Source organism: Larimichthys crocea, chromosome XVI, assembly GCF_000972845.2.
Source record: "Larimichthys crocea isolate SSNF chromosome XVI, L_crocea_2.0, whole genome shotgun sequence".
Lineage (NCBI taxonomy): Eukaryota > Metazoa > Chordata > Actinopteri > Sciaenidae > Larimichthys > Larimichthys crocea.
In genome coordinates this window covers 14,110,345-14,126,125 of record NC_040026.1, presented here as the reverse complement: position 1 = coordinate 14,126,125, position 15,781 = coordinate 14,110,345, and the positions used below count along the sequence as shown (strand labels likewise).

Below are 15,781 nucleotides of genomic sequence, written 5' to 3'. Positions count from 1 at the left end.
CTGTGTCTATAATAACCAGATCCTGAAATGTAGATGTGACATGAGGGTTTTCTGAATAAAGAGCATTACACGTGAACATATATACATACATATATACACACACACAACTAATATACATTAGTAGCTGTAAACACTCAGCATTAGAAAAATACATACGTTGGTTTGGTGCTTACATAAGGAGTAAACATTTATAATCATCACTTTAAAAGTAACATACGTTGTTTTTGGTGCCTGTTTGTTTCCCAGATATATTAGTGTGTGTGTGAATGGGTGTAAAAGGCTTAACTTAAGAACTTGTGTAGAAAGGCGCTTTATGAAGTTCAGTCCATTTCCTTGTATTAGTTTACGGGCAGACCTGCCATTTCCAATATGGCGGACCCGTTGACGTACGATTCAGCGCTCAATGCGGCGTCTATGTATATATGTCTATGTATATATGTCTATGCGCAGATGTCTCTACTCCTACTCGTGCTGCCTTCAAAGAACCTCCGACTTCCAACCGCTTTCTACGCTGAAAGTCATTATATTATTATTATTATTATTATTATATTTATTATTAGGGTAAATTATTATTATTATTTGTGCCGTTGTTCGCAAATAAAAATTATAATGTACCCTATAAAAATGTAGTTTTTGAAGCTTACAGAGCAATATGCTATGTATAAAGTGAGATATTAATTACAGTGTAGTTTGATATCCAGATGTAAGTGCTGGTTTGTGAAATAAAAACACTACTCAACACTGACATTAATTATGTCAGTGTTTTATTATTAATATTATATTTCGTACATATTACTGTTCACTGGTTCCACAAATTTATGGCAACTCCTACGTTTTCATCGGGCCATGAACGCACCACCGTCGTCAAATTAGTAAAACAAACCGCTCGCTGAGTAAACATAGCCATTACAGCGGTCACCTGCGAGGCTGAGCTCATCCCAGACCACACTGTTCACCTGGGGACAGGTGAGATAGTGTGGAATGGCGGTAACGAGACGCCGCGGTGTAGCACAGCTTGTGACCTTTCACCTTTGACAATGTTTGCTCGCAGCAGTAATGGACGGAAGACATGACCCGCCTCGTATGAGTTCAACAAAGCGGCCCAGTTCGCGACAGTGAGCGTGGAGGAGGCGGAGGGCGAACCCGAGCTACATGTCCCCTCCACAGGTACGTTTACTCGGCGTGTTGACGTTGAAATCTCGGCTGTGTTTCTTAAACACAGCTGAAGGGTATCGCGCTCGTGCTAGCTAGCCAACTGAACGCAGCGCGAGTACATGCCGTGACATTGCACGTGCTTCTCTAAATACTGCCAGACAACAATAAAAAATATTCGATTGACCTATTGGACCTTCACGTGGCGTTGTTATGAAACGGTGCCAGGCTGCTAACGTGTAGCTAAAGGCGTGTATAAGTACAGATCAGAGTGGCAGGCCTTCCCTGTGTTCACTGTGCACCACTTAGACACTCCCCACGCTGTAGGAGCATGCTAGTTCCTGTCCTGCAGCCTCTGCATTCTGCAGACATGTTTCTATTAGCACAGCTGTGTCAGGTCTGTCAGATGTATCAGGTGCTGACTTGGATATTAAATGCTCAGGCAGTGTTTCTTCTGTGTGCTCAGGCATCGACGAGTTCCTCATTTAAAATCCATTTCATGTGTTTGCATTAGATTCAGTAACAGCATGAAGACAACACATGTGGTCAAACTCTCCTGGGTGGATTTAGGTTTGTAGAAAGGAGAAAATTGGTTCGATGTGTAACTTTATGAAACTTGTTGAGGACTCAAGTCTGTGCCAGAGCCAGACTGAAAATGGACTGTTGAAATCAACCAGGCTTGATGTATCTGCAGATATTATTTTTATATATAGATAAGTGCATATTAAACAGATGTGTAGTAGAGGCAGCATAGTTTACACTTTGTAAACCTTAACATGATCATAAAATAGCTCAAATTTGTCTTTGTTGATTTGATATGATTTGCTTGAAAAGTTAATTGCCTTAGATCATGACCTCTATCTGAAATCAATGATTGCCAGACCAGTACAGTAACACAAACAGATCATTGCCAGGTTCAGTTTCCACGATGCTGAAATGATTATTGGTAAATTGATTAACAGAATATTAATTCACTGCTTCCAGTGAGTCTTTGGTTTTTGTGCTGGTACTCAGACAAAATTAGCAATTTTCAGAATTGTTGTCCTCCTGACATTTAACAGACCAAACGATTCATCAGGAAAATCATTTTCAGATTAGTTAATAATAGAAATAATAGTTTGTTGCTGTCGTATTCAAGATGTGATTACTTTGTATTGTTACACTGTGATACAGCACTGTGTTGTTCAACATGTAGTTAGTGTTGTTCTGCCTGATTTTGTTCTGGGATCAAACAGTGATGTATGAATGAATGAATATATATGTGGATGAACTCAGCAGATTCTCACATGCAATCCCAGCTTCACTAATGCTGAATGTTCTTGGTTTCAGGTGTGATGGCAGTCAGAGGGCCGACGAATGCAGACATGTGGCTTTAGGGGTGCAGCGCTGCCATAGCCGGCACCATGCAGCAGAAAGGTGCAATCCAAATTATCGAATGGGAGGACCTGGACAAGAGGAAGTTCTACTCCCTGGGTGTGTTCATGACCTTGACCACCAGAATCACCGTCTACCCATTCAGCCTCATCCGCACTCGGCTCCAGGTGCAGAAGGGGAAGGTCCTTTACTCCGGCACCTTTGATGCTTTCTGCAAGATCCTGCGAGCCGAGGGCATGCAAGGCCTCTACCGTGGTTTCATGGTGAACACGTTCACCCTGGTCTCAGGACAGGCTTACATCACCACCTATGAACTGGTGCGCAAGTATGTGTCCCAGTACTCGCCCAGTAACACAGTGAAGTCAGTGGTGGCAGGTGGGGCAGCGTCCCTGGTGGCTCAGACCATCACCGTGCCCATAGACGTGGTGTCTCAGCAACTGATGATGCAAGGGCAAGGGGAACACCTGACCCGCTTCAAGCCCAAACCCAAAATGGTGCTCGCGGCAAGCAAACGCAGACTGACTTTTGGGCAGACTCGCGACATTACAGTGCAGATATTTGCTGCTGATGGATTCAGGGGATTTTACCGGGGCTACGTGGCATCGCTACTCACGTACATCCCAAACAGCGCTCTCTGGTGGCCTTTTTATCATTTTTATGCAGGTAAGCCAACACCTCATCTCTATGAACATACATTTGCATATAGATGCAGAGTCTGTAGACAAGGGACCGAGAGTGAAGTCACATTTGAGTGGGCTTCAGTTGAACAGTCTGTGTGGAGAGTAAGGGCGCTTTCACACCAGCGCTGTTTGGTTCGCTTTAAACGGACCAGAGTTCCTTTCCTCGGATAGTCCAGTTCGTTTGGGCAGGTGTGAAAGCTCATCCGAACTCAGGTCCGCCTAAAAACCTTGGGTCTCAGTCCGCTTGCAAGTGAACCCTGGTGTGGTTCACTTACAGTGGGAAAGCAAACAGACTATCCAGAGAACCAAAGATCAGAAACCTAGTCGATGAGCCGGGTTCTCTTCTTCCTGGTGCTTTTTTAAATTCCTAGTCAGTCCTAGTTTTGGGCAAAACCACCCCCAAACAAGCTGCTGTTGTAACTGCATGATGTTGTCCAGGGAGTGTAGCCATTCCCCGCTCCCAATCGAACCGAGTCTCCCGGGCCATAAAAGAGGCGAAATACAACCCATTGCCTATTTTCTAAAGATGATGTAGCTTTTTATCTGCTTCATAGGAATTTTCTTTGTTATGGGGGACTACAGAAAGTCAGCCCAGATATGTGCTATCCGTTCTCTGGGTATCCTCTGGCCACACTGGAAGCACAGGAATATCAGCTGTGGCCACCATCAGTAAATCTGCATGCTCTCAGTGCATTTATCTTGCACTCTCTTGTCTTCACAGAGCAGCTGTCCTTGTTGGCGCCGAGTGAGTGCCCCCATCTGATTCTGCAGGCTTTGGCAGGACCAATGGCAGCAGCAACAGCCTCCACCATCACCAACCCCATGGATGTGGTTCGAGCAAGAGTACAGGTAAACACTGAGCCAGCAAATCAGAGCTGTCATTTTATTTGTGTTTATTTATATTTTTCAATGAGTTCAACATTTTTCTTCTTGGAAGGATGAGCCAGGCTTTAAGGTGCCTCACATACAGCTGGAGTCAGCTGCTTTTCTCTGCAGCTACACTTCCTCTTTCCTAACATTTCGCAACAGTTTCACAACTTGTGCTTGGCTGCAGCGCAACTGCAAGCTGATTGGACGGCAGGCAGGATTCTACTGTTTCCATCAGTTTCCTCATTTAATTTAGTATTTATATAACTCTGTGTAGCTGAAATCTTGCCTCTACGAACTCCCACGCTCACCATAAACTTCATACTTCCCCTTTTCTGTTAAAGGTGGAAGGACGTTCATCTGTCATCGAGACCTTCAAGCAGCTGCTGGCAGAGGAGGGCGTCTGGGGGATGACCAAGGGGCTGTCGGCACGCATCATCTCCTCCCTGCCCACGTCGGTGCTCATCGTGGTGGGATACGAGACCCTGAAGAGACTGAGCCTGCGAGCTGATTTGATAGAGACCAGACACTGGTGAATGGCCAGAGAGGGACGTGGCTTCACGTCAACATGGGCAGCACAGGAACTTTTCACTTTTTTAGATCCGTGTTGTTTTAATGCAGGTATGATGCAGCAGTGGTGATGTTTGTTTGTCTTTGGGTTCTTCATTACTTTGGCCTTTTCTGTCTGTCAGACCTTTTCTACTGGCTTTTTTTTTATTAACTGCCACTGTGAAATATGAATCTATATAAGTGAAGACAATGTTCTGCCATTTGCCAAAACGAAATTCCCCATTTAAACAAAGAAAACATGAAAATTCTTTCAAATCTGACCAATGACTGAAGTCTCCTCTTGAGGAATAGTCTGTAACTCAAATCCCTTTTAGCTCAAAGCCTCCTGTACGTGGATCGGCCGAACCAGTGTATTTTCTTGACGTACCAGTTCAGGGTTGTTGTTTTTTTAGGATGCATACTTCACCTCCACAGAGGAGCCTGTAAACACTTACTGCACCTTGAGTTCACATTAGCCGAGTTCAGTCTTTTCAATGAGACTATGTTTTTTAAGGGAATTCATGATGGGGTCGGTGTCATGAGTTCAGTGTGCCAAAATCTGGAGATACAAAAGTCTTTATTTGTCCGACGAGCACATTAAAAGCAGAAAATATCTGTGAGCATTCCAGTGAAAATAAAACAAAGGTGTGAAACATCTGCTGAAACTCTCCTTTTAGTTCAGGCCTTAATGAAGAGATCAGATCTGATATTTAATTCTAGCAATGCTGTTAAATTGTACAGAAGACTTCCAAAAGTACACTAGATTTATCTGGAGAGGTCTTTGTGAAACACGGCCCAAGTTTGTACAGTTCCACATGAGGCCTGTCTGTCTGTGATGTACGTAGCTGTGTCTGTCCTGTCATTTATTTCCCCATGAAGTCAGAGGTGCAGGCGTAACAATGAATTCTACATGTGGATAAGTTGATCAGGCCAATCAGGCGGCTGCTTCTGCTCCTTTTTGTTCCTGTCTGAGTGAATCAATCGTACAAACACAGCGGAGCCCGACAGAAGAGGGGAGAGAGGTGTAAATGTAACGTCATCAAACAGGAAGCCATTTCTCACTACTGTTAATACTGTTGTGCTCTCTGTATTATTTATACTGTTCAGGGAGACTGGGGATCAAATCTGCAGCCATTTGGTCACAGGGCAGAAACGTAAACCAGTACACTATTCTGCTGTTTGGTTAAAGCACACACAAACAAACACACACACACACAGGGAGAGTAGAGGCGGCAGCATCAACACCAGCACAAACAGCTCGACTCCAAAGTTGCCTTCAGATTTCATCAATACTCGATCGAGGCTACTGTAACGTTAGAAATGACTCAAACTGCCAGAAAACCTCTGATGTGTCTGTCTCTTTTTAACGGTTCAACGTTTCAGTGTTTGTAAGAGCACTTTCCTGTTTGTGGATAAGACTGATGGACTTCCACTCTGGACTGATTTCTTTCTGTAAAGCAAATTGAATGGACCTTTGGACACACTGAGGAAGTGCTCCACCTGTAACTATCATCTACCTGCTCTGTGTATTATCAAAGGCACAGTTTGTGTTGTTTTAAAAAATGCAGAACTTTGAATGAAATAAAGTACTGAGTCACTGCAGTGGTTAGTTACTACTTTTATCATCTGCTGCATAAACTATGTGATGAGACTGCAGTACACCTGCTGGACCACTGGAGGGAGCACTGATCATACTTCATCTCCTGCTGATGGGAAGACACAAAGCTGTGTGAGGAGGGAGACTACACTAATGTGCCTAAGCCCCCGTTACACTCAAGGAATAAATCTGACAGTTTGTTTCTCACCATGAAATCATGCTGACCGATGCTATAGCCCCAGTGTTTGAGTATTAATTTCTCAGTCTATTATTGTTCTACAAGAACTGAAAGGTAACCTCAAGAACCAACCACTAGGTTATAAGACAATTAAAATGACTAGAGCTCAAATGCAGCTCAGAAAGAAGGAAAATAAGCTGGAAAACAAAATGATAATGATGAAAGTAAAGATTTAATTCCCTTTAAAGGAAATGAGTCAAACCTGTAACTGGAGTGGGCTATTACTTCTGATCGGATACATCTGAGTCTTGTCTCAGATCTTATTTGGAACCTACAGATATATCCATTTTATACTTTCTACACACTGGAAGTCTGTTCCCAAATCAAGTCACTGACCTGAACATGATATTGTATGCTTCAAAAAAATACAACACAAACCAAAGTACAAAAGCAACCCTTTTATTTGACCGCAATTGGTAAGTGCAAAAAGAAAAAAAAACCTTTAAATGTACAGCTCTCCTCCTGCCTCCACCCAAACACCAACTTCAAATGCATGATCTCAGTTAACAGCTTGTAGCTCGTAGCAGACGTCATCCATCACATGGGACAGTCGTAGATGTGGATGGCGCGGTCGTCACCAGCGGAGATGATCTTTGAGCCGGTGCTGTTGTACTTTACACTCCACACCTGAAGACGACAGGGGGCGGGAAGGATGGGAACGTGGTTTCAGTAATATGAAAAACTGAGACTGAGAGGAGCTGTCTGACAGTATTAAGGGTCAAACGACAACACAATATTCCAAACAGTAACAATGGCATGATGTATGAAGCTTTTTTAAACAGGAAATAATGAAAACAAAAATGCTTTTTATTGGACTGCAAGATGTTCTACGAAGCAGAACAAAGCAGCGCTGCACACTGTAGATGTACAGCTTCTGCAGTCATTTCCACTGTGACACAAACAAAACAATACGGCAGCGTCACTCGCCTCTGATCTGCTCTCTGAGGAGACGTGCTATTTCAATTAGAGGCTTTGTTGGAGAACAGATCTCCCTTCCCACAGGCGTCTGTGACCAGCGATCTAATGACAGCTGGGATTATTGGTTTTGCCCGAGTTGAAATGTCAGTGAAGGGTCATGCGAGAGGCCACCATGTGTGTGACGTTGGCCGTATTGATCCCCCCCCCCCCTCTAACACATCAGCACCTACAGCGAATGTATTTTCTCACTCTGAATTCGATTAGAACACACTGGCTGTAGAGTTACAGGGTTATCTGTGTCACCTGGTCTTGATGGTCAAAGAAAGTGTTGATGCATGCTCTGGAGGACGCATCCCAGACCTTCACGCTCTTGTCGGACGAGCTGAGAGCGACAGAGGAGAGAGATAGAAACACTTTAGGATCGAGCTTCGTGCCGTCTGAGCTGGAAATTGAAAAATTGCTTTAGCCGACGAGCGCTGCTTTCAGTGTTCGTCACTTCATGTATTTTACCTCGAGACAAAGTGTGTGTCATCTGGGGAGAAGGCAACGTTAAGAACCCAGGATCCGTGTCCACTCAGTGTGCCGGCCAGGTTGGCATGTTGCCTGTAAAACACACTTGGTTAGAGCTAACACGCTTCTTTCTTCTGATTGTGTATTGGTGACATGATAACGCTGACACATCATTTCACTCCCTTCCTCTCTTCTAGTTTATTATGTACGCTGAGCATCTTTAGCACGGAAACATCCTTTGAGATGAATAAACGTCTTTTAGCCACGACTGCCAGCTGAACTCACACGTCATATATTTTGATGTAGCCGTCGTCAGAGGCCGTGACCAGGAGCTGAGAGTCGGGGGAGAAAGTGAGAGATCTGATGGGCATGGCGTGACCTGAGGAGGGAGAAGACAAGCCAGTCAGTAATCCTCATTACTTAATAAGCGTGATATGTATATGTATATGCTGATTGCATGTACTGAAATCTTCACATGCCATGCCGGTGTTCAAGGCTCATTTCCTCATGCATATATTCATCATTTAATTATTTAATCTGATGTGGATTTGCTTCCCCTCTAGTGCTAAAAAGATGGATTAATTGATAAGTGGATTAAAAAGAAATATTTGTTTAATTAGATCATTAACTGAAGTTATTTATCAGAGAGATGTGAACTTTTCAAATGTGAGGATTTGCAGCTTTCTCTGTTCTACGTTGTAAACTGGTGACCTTTGAGTGTACAACAAAACAAGCCATGTGACAACAGCACATAGCTTTTTCCTATTTTCTGACATTTTATAGTCAAAATCTTCCATGTATTAATTAATAAAAAAGAATTATTAATTCATTCATCTAAATCAGGGCTGTCAAACTCACTTTAGTTTAGTTCAGGGGCCACATACAGCTGTATTTAATCTCAAGAGGGCCAGACCAGTAAAGTCAAAACGTACAAATAAAGAAATCATTATGTTTGTTTCATTTTCTCTTGTTTCTTATCCAGAAAACTGTTGAACCAGAACACAAAAGGTACAGCTGCGAGTGATCGAGCTTTAAATCAACTGTCTCGTGTTTGCTTCAGTGTGATATGAGCTGTAATTACTAGGAGATTTTCATTATCGATTGATTATTTAATCTCTATTGAGGAAATAGTTCACCAGTCGATGTTTTCCTTAACATAATTTTTACACTTTGCAATGTCATCTCGCGGGCCAGACTGGACCTTCTGGTGGGCTGGTTTTGGCCCATGGGCCGTATGTTTGACGTCCCTGATCTAAATAATAAATATAAATATGATGTGAACTCACCTTCCAGTGTGTGGAGCAGCTTTCCAGTGGCGATGTCAAAGATGTTGATGATTCCATCAATAGCTCCGCTGGCCAAATATTTTCCATCAGGGCTCTGAGGGGCAAAAACAGAGGAAAAAAAGGGAGTTATGTATTATAAAGAACATTTCCAAAATGCAGAAACATGAGACTGGATGAGCTACAGCCTTTTAAAACAACCTTTGGACCTGGAGAGAAAAGGGTTAAGAGTTAAAACGAGGGGGAGAGCTCGGTGTGAACGAGAAAAAATAAAGATGAGTTATTGTAAATTGATGACAGTGAGGTCTCAGCCCTCGGAGACTCAGCTGGAGAAGAAACCACCCAGCCAACCACAAGGACAATTTATGGTCCCTTACGTAAGCGATACTCAGGATGAATTTTCCTCGAGTGTCCAGAGAATATTCCTTCTTGCCGCTTTCCACACCGAAGATGTTGACCTTGCCGAGATGGCTTCCTGTGGCAATGTACTTGGAGTCTGGGGAGAAGGCGACCGACCACGCATCGACTGGAGAAGACAGCAAAGAGAAGGTGGAACACATCAAACCGACGTCTGCTGCAAATTCATGCAAATTACTGTTTATACCTACGACTCTAACTACCCCTGAACGCACCAAACCTGCCTCATGCACCAGTTAAGTGTTGAATATTAGAAATAGGTCCTACATTAGCAGGACTCTGAAGAATCCAAATCTACCAAATAGAGAACAAATACCAAGTACAATAAACACAACAACGTGTTTGTGTGTGTATGGGGTTCCTGAAAGAGTGAAACACACTCAACAGACGAGCTGTCACTCCCTGCAGGTTTGCTTTAATACTAATCTGGGTGACAGTTTCCTTTGTAGTGACCTTATTCCAGTAAGTAGTAGTAGTAGTAAAATATTAAGAAATCTGACAAGAAATTACACAAGTTCCTAAAGCCCAAGAAGTAATCAAATAACGTGCCTAAATATAGCACAAATATATTCAGTTACAGGGAGCAGAGCCAGATGTCGTGCCAGAACAGGAGCTGGACAACTAGGCTATGTAACCAGGTTCATCAGCTTCTAAACACATAGCTAATAGCGATGAGACCAAAGAGCTGACGGAGAACTGCAAGATGAGAAAAGGTGACTGAGCAAGAAGCTGCTGGACAAGAGTAAATGATTTTAGCCGTTAGCTATTTATTAGCTGGCTGCTGTGTCTGTGCTGTTGACCTTGTTGATGTTTGGTTGTTAGCAAAATTCTTGACTCGATAGTTTTTGATCATATGTAATGTAATCAGAACAAATACACGTGTACAGCTAAACATATTTACCACAGTGGGATTACACTGTAAAACTTGGAGCCTAAATCAGAAAAATACAAACAAAATTTATATGCAACGTTGCTTTAAGCAACTACTCATTTCAACTCTAGACATGGACTAAAAACAAAAATGCTGATTGCACAAAGGGGAAACATCATCTCTCTACTCAAAACAATATCCCTCAATAAAAATTGATCCTGCAGTCTTACCTGGTCCGGCGTCCATGGACTTGATCTGTTTTCCTGACTCCAGGTCCCACAGACGGATGTGAGCGTCGAGAGAGCTAGAGGCAGCGATGGCTCCATTGTGACTGATGTCTACTGACACCACGCCCAGCTGGTGTCCCTCCAGAGTCCACTGCAGCTCCAGCTTCTCGTCTGACCTGCACGGACATGTCACGTCACGTCACGTCGCTTCAAGTCAAGTCACATAAAGTTGACTTTTTAAAAGCAACACAGACGAAAAGGTCACAGAGTCAAGAAATTTAAACATGTACAATTCCAAGACAACTCCACCTGCTGATGAATATCGTGAGATGTGGAATTATTTCTGTTATAACACTTCTGTGGCACATTCGACAGACATTTATGAGAAGAATGATTCATAGAAAAGACTGTCACTATCACAGATTTTTATTCTTTACTGTAACAATAAGATGTTGTCCACATGTGACGACATGGAATTTAAATTGTAGGACTTTACAGATCTGATGTGCTTGGTTTATACCAATACTGTATATACTGTATGTCCCAAGTGTGCTCTTGCAGCCTCCACCTTCAGTCATAATCAATACCCTCACTGCCACTACCGTTCAATAAGAACTTAGTCAACCAGAATTCACAGACATGACACTTGTCCACACACACCTCACCCCATGTGGTGCATCTGTAAAGTCCTTATGAACGATGCTGATTGCAGCTAAAGATATTACTGTGTCTGTCTTTATTCATTTCTATATGGCCTTTAAAAATGCAGATGTCTCATTCAGAACAATGTACAGTATTATTGTCACAAGGACTCGTGTTACAAACACACTCACCATTTCCAGACTTTCACCATATCATCTAGTGAACCAGTCACAATAGTTTCTGTCCCGTCCGCCTCACTTTTCCCCCACGCTGCTGTCCAGATAGCATCGTCGTGAGCTGAGGAAACACAAACACGGGTTCCAACTCTGATCACAGTGCACCAACAAACTGCAGCACTGATGTGAAAAGCATTCGAAAGATGAGCCTGGCATTATTCTATGTTTTTAATATTCTCAACAATTCCCATAAAAACACACAAAAAACTATTTAACTCATTCATGTCTGTTGTATGTATGTATGTATGTTAATAAAGATTATTTTGAGGTTTGGTAAATTTTCAAACTGTTGTTAAAGTTATTTAAAATGAAAGTTAATATGATTCAAGATGATTTGCATATTTAAAAAACAAATCACAAGTACCAAAGTAAAAAACAAACTTTTTTCAGTTTCAGTTTTTCAGAGTTTCAGTTAAAGGGTCACTTCATGGAACAGCTGTACTGAAACACTGAAAACATGTAGCACACTAGTAACAAAAAAAACATATAATATAATATATAAATGTAAAATGTATGTGTGTGTAAATGCAGAGCAAAATAAATCTCAATTAAAGTGAATTGAAATGAAATAAACTGAGTTAAAGTGTAATAAGTAAGGTGCAAAGCGAGCTGTGTCCATCAGCGTCACTCACCGTGTTCTTGCTTGAAAAGAATGCTGTACTGAAATCAGAGCACACTCACAGTTAGTGTTTCACCCAGAGAACAGACAGATTAAAAACTATTTGACTTGAAGTTTGTTGCTTACTTGAGTGCTCATGTTTTGGTCCTGGGAGTCAGCGAGACAGTTTGATTCCTTTAACCTGAAAACAACATTAAAGTGTGTTCATTTAAAGCAGGACTAATTTGAAATGTAACTAGTGTAAACACATACATTTACTCGAGTGCTGCACAGAAAAAAATACGTGAGGTACTTGTACAACTCGAATCTGCTTCTACTCCATCTACTGCACAACATTTATCTGACTGCATCACTTACCGATCAGTTCTACCAGCAGTATATACAAGTACAGCTGAAACCGATGAGTCAGTTTAAAAACTGGTAATCGTTTATTTCCCTTTTGATGATTGTTATTTATATCTGAATCATTTGGACTGCTGCTCGGACAGAACCTGTCACTGTTTTCAGCATGTTTACAAACCAAATGGAGACATGACTCAGCAGATGAATCCAGAGTGAAAATAATCCACGTGCAGCAGTAAAATCATAATCTAATGACGTCACACATGACAGTAACAGTCAGACGTCATTCATTCACACTGCGTAGCTACTTTAGCTCTCAGTACCTGAAGTGAAACCTGATCTGATGATACTTTTACTTCAACAACATGTTCAGTGCAGTACTTTCACTTGTATCAGAGTGTTGTTAGCACTTTGACATAGCAACGTTTCTGACGTCACTGTTTGTTTGGCATAAAGACGTCACGTGTGGACCTGCTGCAGTCACACAGAGGTCAGACACGTGATAACAAACTGTGTGTTTGAACCTGTGCTCACATTAAAGAGCTGTTAGCAGCAGCTGGCTAACAGGAGCTAGCTCCGACCATTGACTCAGACTAGCAGGTTAGCGCAGTTAGCATCACAGTTATCTCCCTGCTAACTGGCTCGGTTTACAGAGTTAACTATATTCACAAAATGTGGTTTTTGTATGATACAGTATCCGCCCACGTACCTTCAGATCTCTCAATAAGTTGTTTTGTTTTCTTCAGTCTCTGCAGCCCGGTGATTTACATGTGAGACGCCATGACAACATCTGACGTGACTTCCCGCTTCCGTCTTCTTCGTTTGGGTTGACGGAATGACGTATGAGACGCACTATGCGCACTACCGCCACCAGCGGCGTGTGGAGGACCAGCGTTTCTACAGCGTCTCCCGAGGTGAAGAAGAAAGTTTTTAAAAGATTTATTTTATTTAATCATAATAATAATAATAATAATAATAATAATAAAGCTTTTACAGAATGATACATTTAGATGGCAGTTTTAATAAATTAGTTAAATTCATTCTGTTTATACGGCCAGATACACACTGTGAATGTCCTTCTATATTTTCCTTCCATATTTATACTGTTTATATCTTTTAGATTTGCCATATTTTTCTTAGATATCTTTTAACTTGTATATATTTTATATTTCATGTCTATTGCAGGGATATGAGGGAAACACTATTTCAATTCTCTCTACATATGGCAGCATTGGTGATAAAATTGATTTGACTTGAAAAAAATAAATACATTAAATTATAGAGGACATACAAAACTTGACCATAGGTAAAAAAAATCAGTGAAAACGTAGGTTAGAGATAATAACACAACAAACAAATGTGATAAACATATACAATAAAATGAAAATATAGCATAATTCATTAGTTTATTCAGTGACCACAGTAAGAGAAGTGGAGCCTATATGTTCCCAGTTGTTTGAAAGTGTTTCATTGATTTCCCACTTTAAATTTAGTTATACTGAATTCATGTCACTACACACACTGACTTTTAGACACACTGATTTAGGCAGCGACTCATCCAAGCTTCCCAGAAAGCCAACACATGATCAATAATTGACTTAGATGATACTTGAAGATGTTCAGGAGCCCCTGCTTGTCTTCACTACAGTAAAATAAATATAGGCTTAAAATAAAACCTCAGTGGTGCAGAGTGAAGCCTGAGCCTGAGGAGTAAAACTCTCTCTCTCTCTTATATTTTGACAGTTACTGCAGCAGCAGCACTCTGAGCCCCACACACTCAGAAGATGGTTGTCAGAATAGAGGCAGAGAGTATTTCCAGGTCGTGGTGAGTTGATGATCCAGCTGCTATGTTTTAAATAACTCCTGAAGAGAGGCTGAAATGGGCAGTTCTAGAGAGAGAGGACACAAGTGTGAAACTCCTCTGACAGCTGGAATGAAGAAGACGAGAGATGTCCTATTTAGAGGAGACAGACAGACAGACAGACAGACAGACAGACAGACAGACAGAAACAGACAGAGACAGACAGAGAGACAGATAGACAGATAGACAGACAGAGGCTGGTGGGATTTTTTTAAAGCCCTAAAATGATCCTTATATAAGCTGATATACAATCTCTCTGTATATGATAATCCTGTAAAAATCTAAACGCTCCATTAAACCCCATTAAAATTATAATATTTATGGTCTTCAAGACAGAGCACACAATGTTTTAGGAAACTGAAGAAACAGTATACACAGTTACAAGTGGGAACACAGCTGTTTTCAGCCTGATCTATTTTGTAAATGTGTTGCTTGTGTATGTTATCTCATTCATGAAACATTATTTTATTTCAAATCCCTTTATTAATCATGTAAAATATGTTGTAATCATATAAAATATGTCTTCATATAGGACAAGTTATAACTGTCGACGAATACTGTGCATTCATAAACATGTAAAAATGTCCTATCTGTACATCTACAAAATGTTAGATCACGTTTGTGTACTGCTTATAAATCATAAATGGGAGACTTTAAATCCAAGTTTACCTTCTTCCAGCTGACTGTTTCACTGTCTGGTCAAACTCTGAGCTGTGAACAGAAGAACCACCTGTTTTTCTTCTTGTTGGTCCTGCAGGCAGCAAACAATCACAGTGCTGCTATTTTCAGCCAAGTGATTCATTCGTATATTCAGGGCAATAATAACGGTGGGTAATGAACCTAATGTAATGGCATCAGCTGCATCATGCTGAAAGGAAAGCAGGACTTCTGTTGTCATTATCTTTGATATGACAAAATGAAGTGCTCTGAGAGCAGAACAACATGAAACATTCAAGCATCCGTCTAATCTTGCAATCCTCTTTATATTGATGTATTACTGCCTCAAGACAAAAACAAAACTTTGAAATGCTTTTAAAATTTCTGGTTAAAAACATGGATCAGATGGATGGAGGTAATTGAAAAAATAAGGTCAGAATTGTAGATTAGTCCTCCACAAACTAACTTTCAGAGATGTTTCATGTTTCTAATTGTCTTTAAATGTATAGAAATGTAATTTAAGCACAGACTGACTGTAACTGTAAGAAGTTAGCTCCTGATGTTATCACCATTTTCCTCCTTTTGGCTTTTTAATGATCGGTCTAGCCTGATGATGGAATTTGGTTTTGGCAGACTGTGAGTGGAAATGAGATTCTGGAAATTCTGTTTTGAGTCATTCAGACTCTTCTTTCAGAAAGTGTTTTTGATCCAACAACCTACCCTGAAGATTCAGTTATGAAA

General features: G+C 41.3%; 2 protein-coding genes across 2 annotated transcripts; one reads left to right on the top strand and one right to left on the bottom strand.

Moving 5' to 3' along the window:
- The first annotated feature begins 843 nt into the window (after window positions 1-843).
- On the top strand, window positions 844-6,224 carry slc25a44a (solute carrier family 25 member 44a). Its single transcript, XM_010735192.3, has 4 exons — window positions 844-1,167; window positions 2,482-3,189; window positions 3,928-4,055; window positions 4,418-6,224. The coding sequence occupies exons 2-4, from the start codon at window positions 2,556-2,558 to the stop codon at window positions 4,607-4,609; spliced, it is 954 nt and encodes a 317-aa protein (XP_010733494.1). The 5' UTR covers window positions 844-1,167; window positions 2,482-2,555; the 3' UTR covers window positions 4,610-6,224.
- Window positions 6,225-6,835: 611 nt separating this feature from the next.
- skic8 (SKI8 subunit of superkiller complex) lies at window positions 6,836-13,394 on the bottom strand. The gene is made up of 11 exons (XM_010735190.3): window positions 13,232-13,394; window positions 12,307-12,361; window positions 12,194-12,221; window positions 11,517-11,622; window positions 10,687-10,859; window positions 9,546-9,694; window positions 9,172-9,265; window positions 8,171-8,264; window positions 7,886-7,978; window positions 7,679-7,757; window positions 6,836-7,084 (listed from the first exon to the last, which is right to left on the bottom strand). The coding sequence occupies exons 2-11, from the start codon at window positions 12,316-12,318 to the stop codon at window positions 6,995-6,997; spliced, it is 918 nt and encodes a 305-aa protein (XP_010733492.1). The 5' UTR covers window positions 12,319-12,361; window positions 13,232-13,394; the 3' UTR covers window positions 6,836-6,994.
- Between the last annotated feature and the right edge of the window lie 2,387 nt (window positions 13,395-15,781).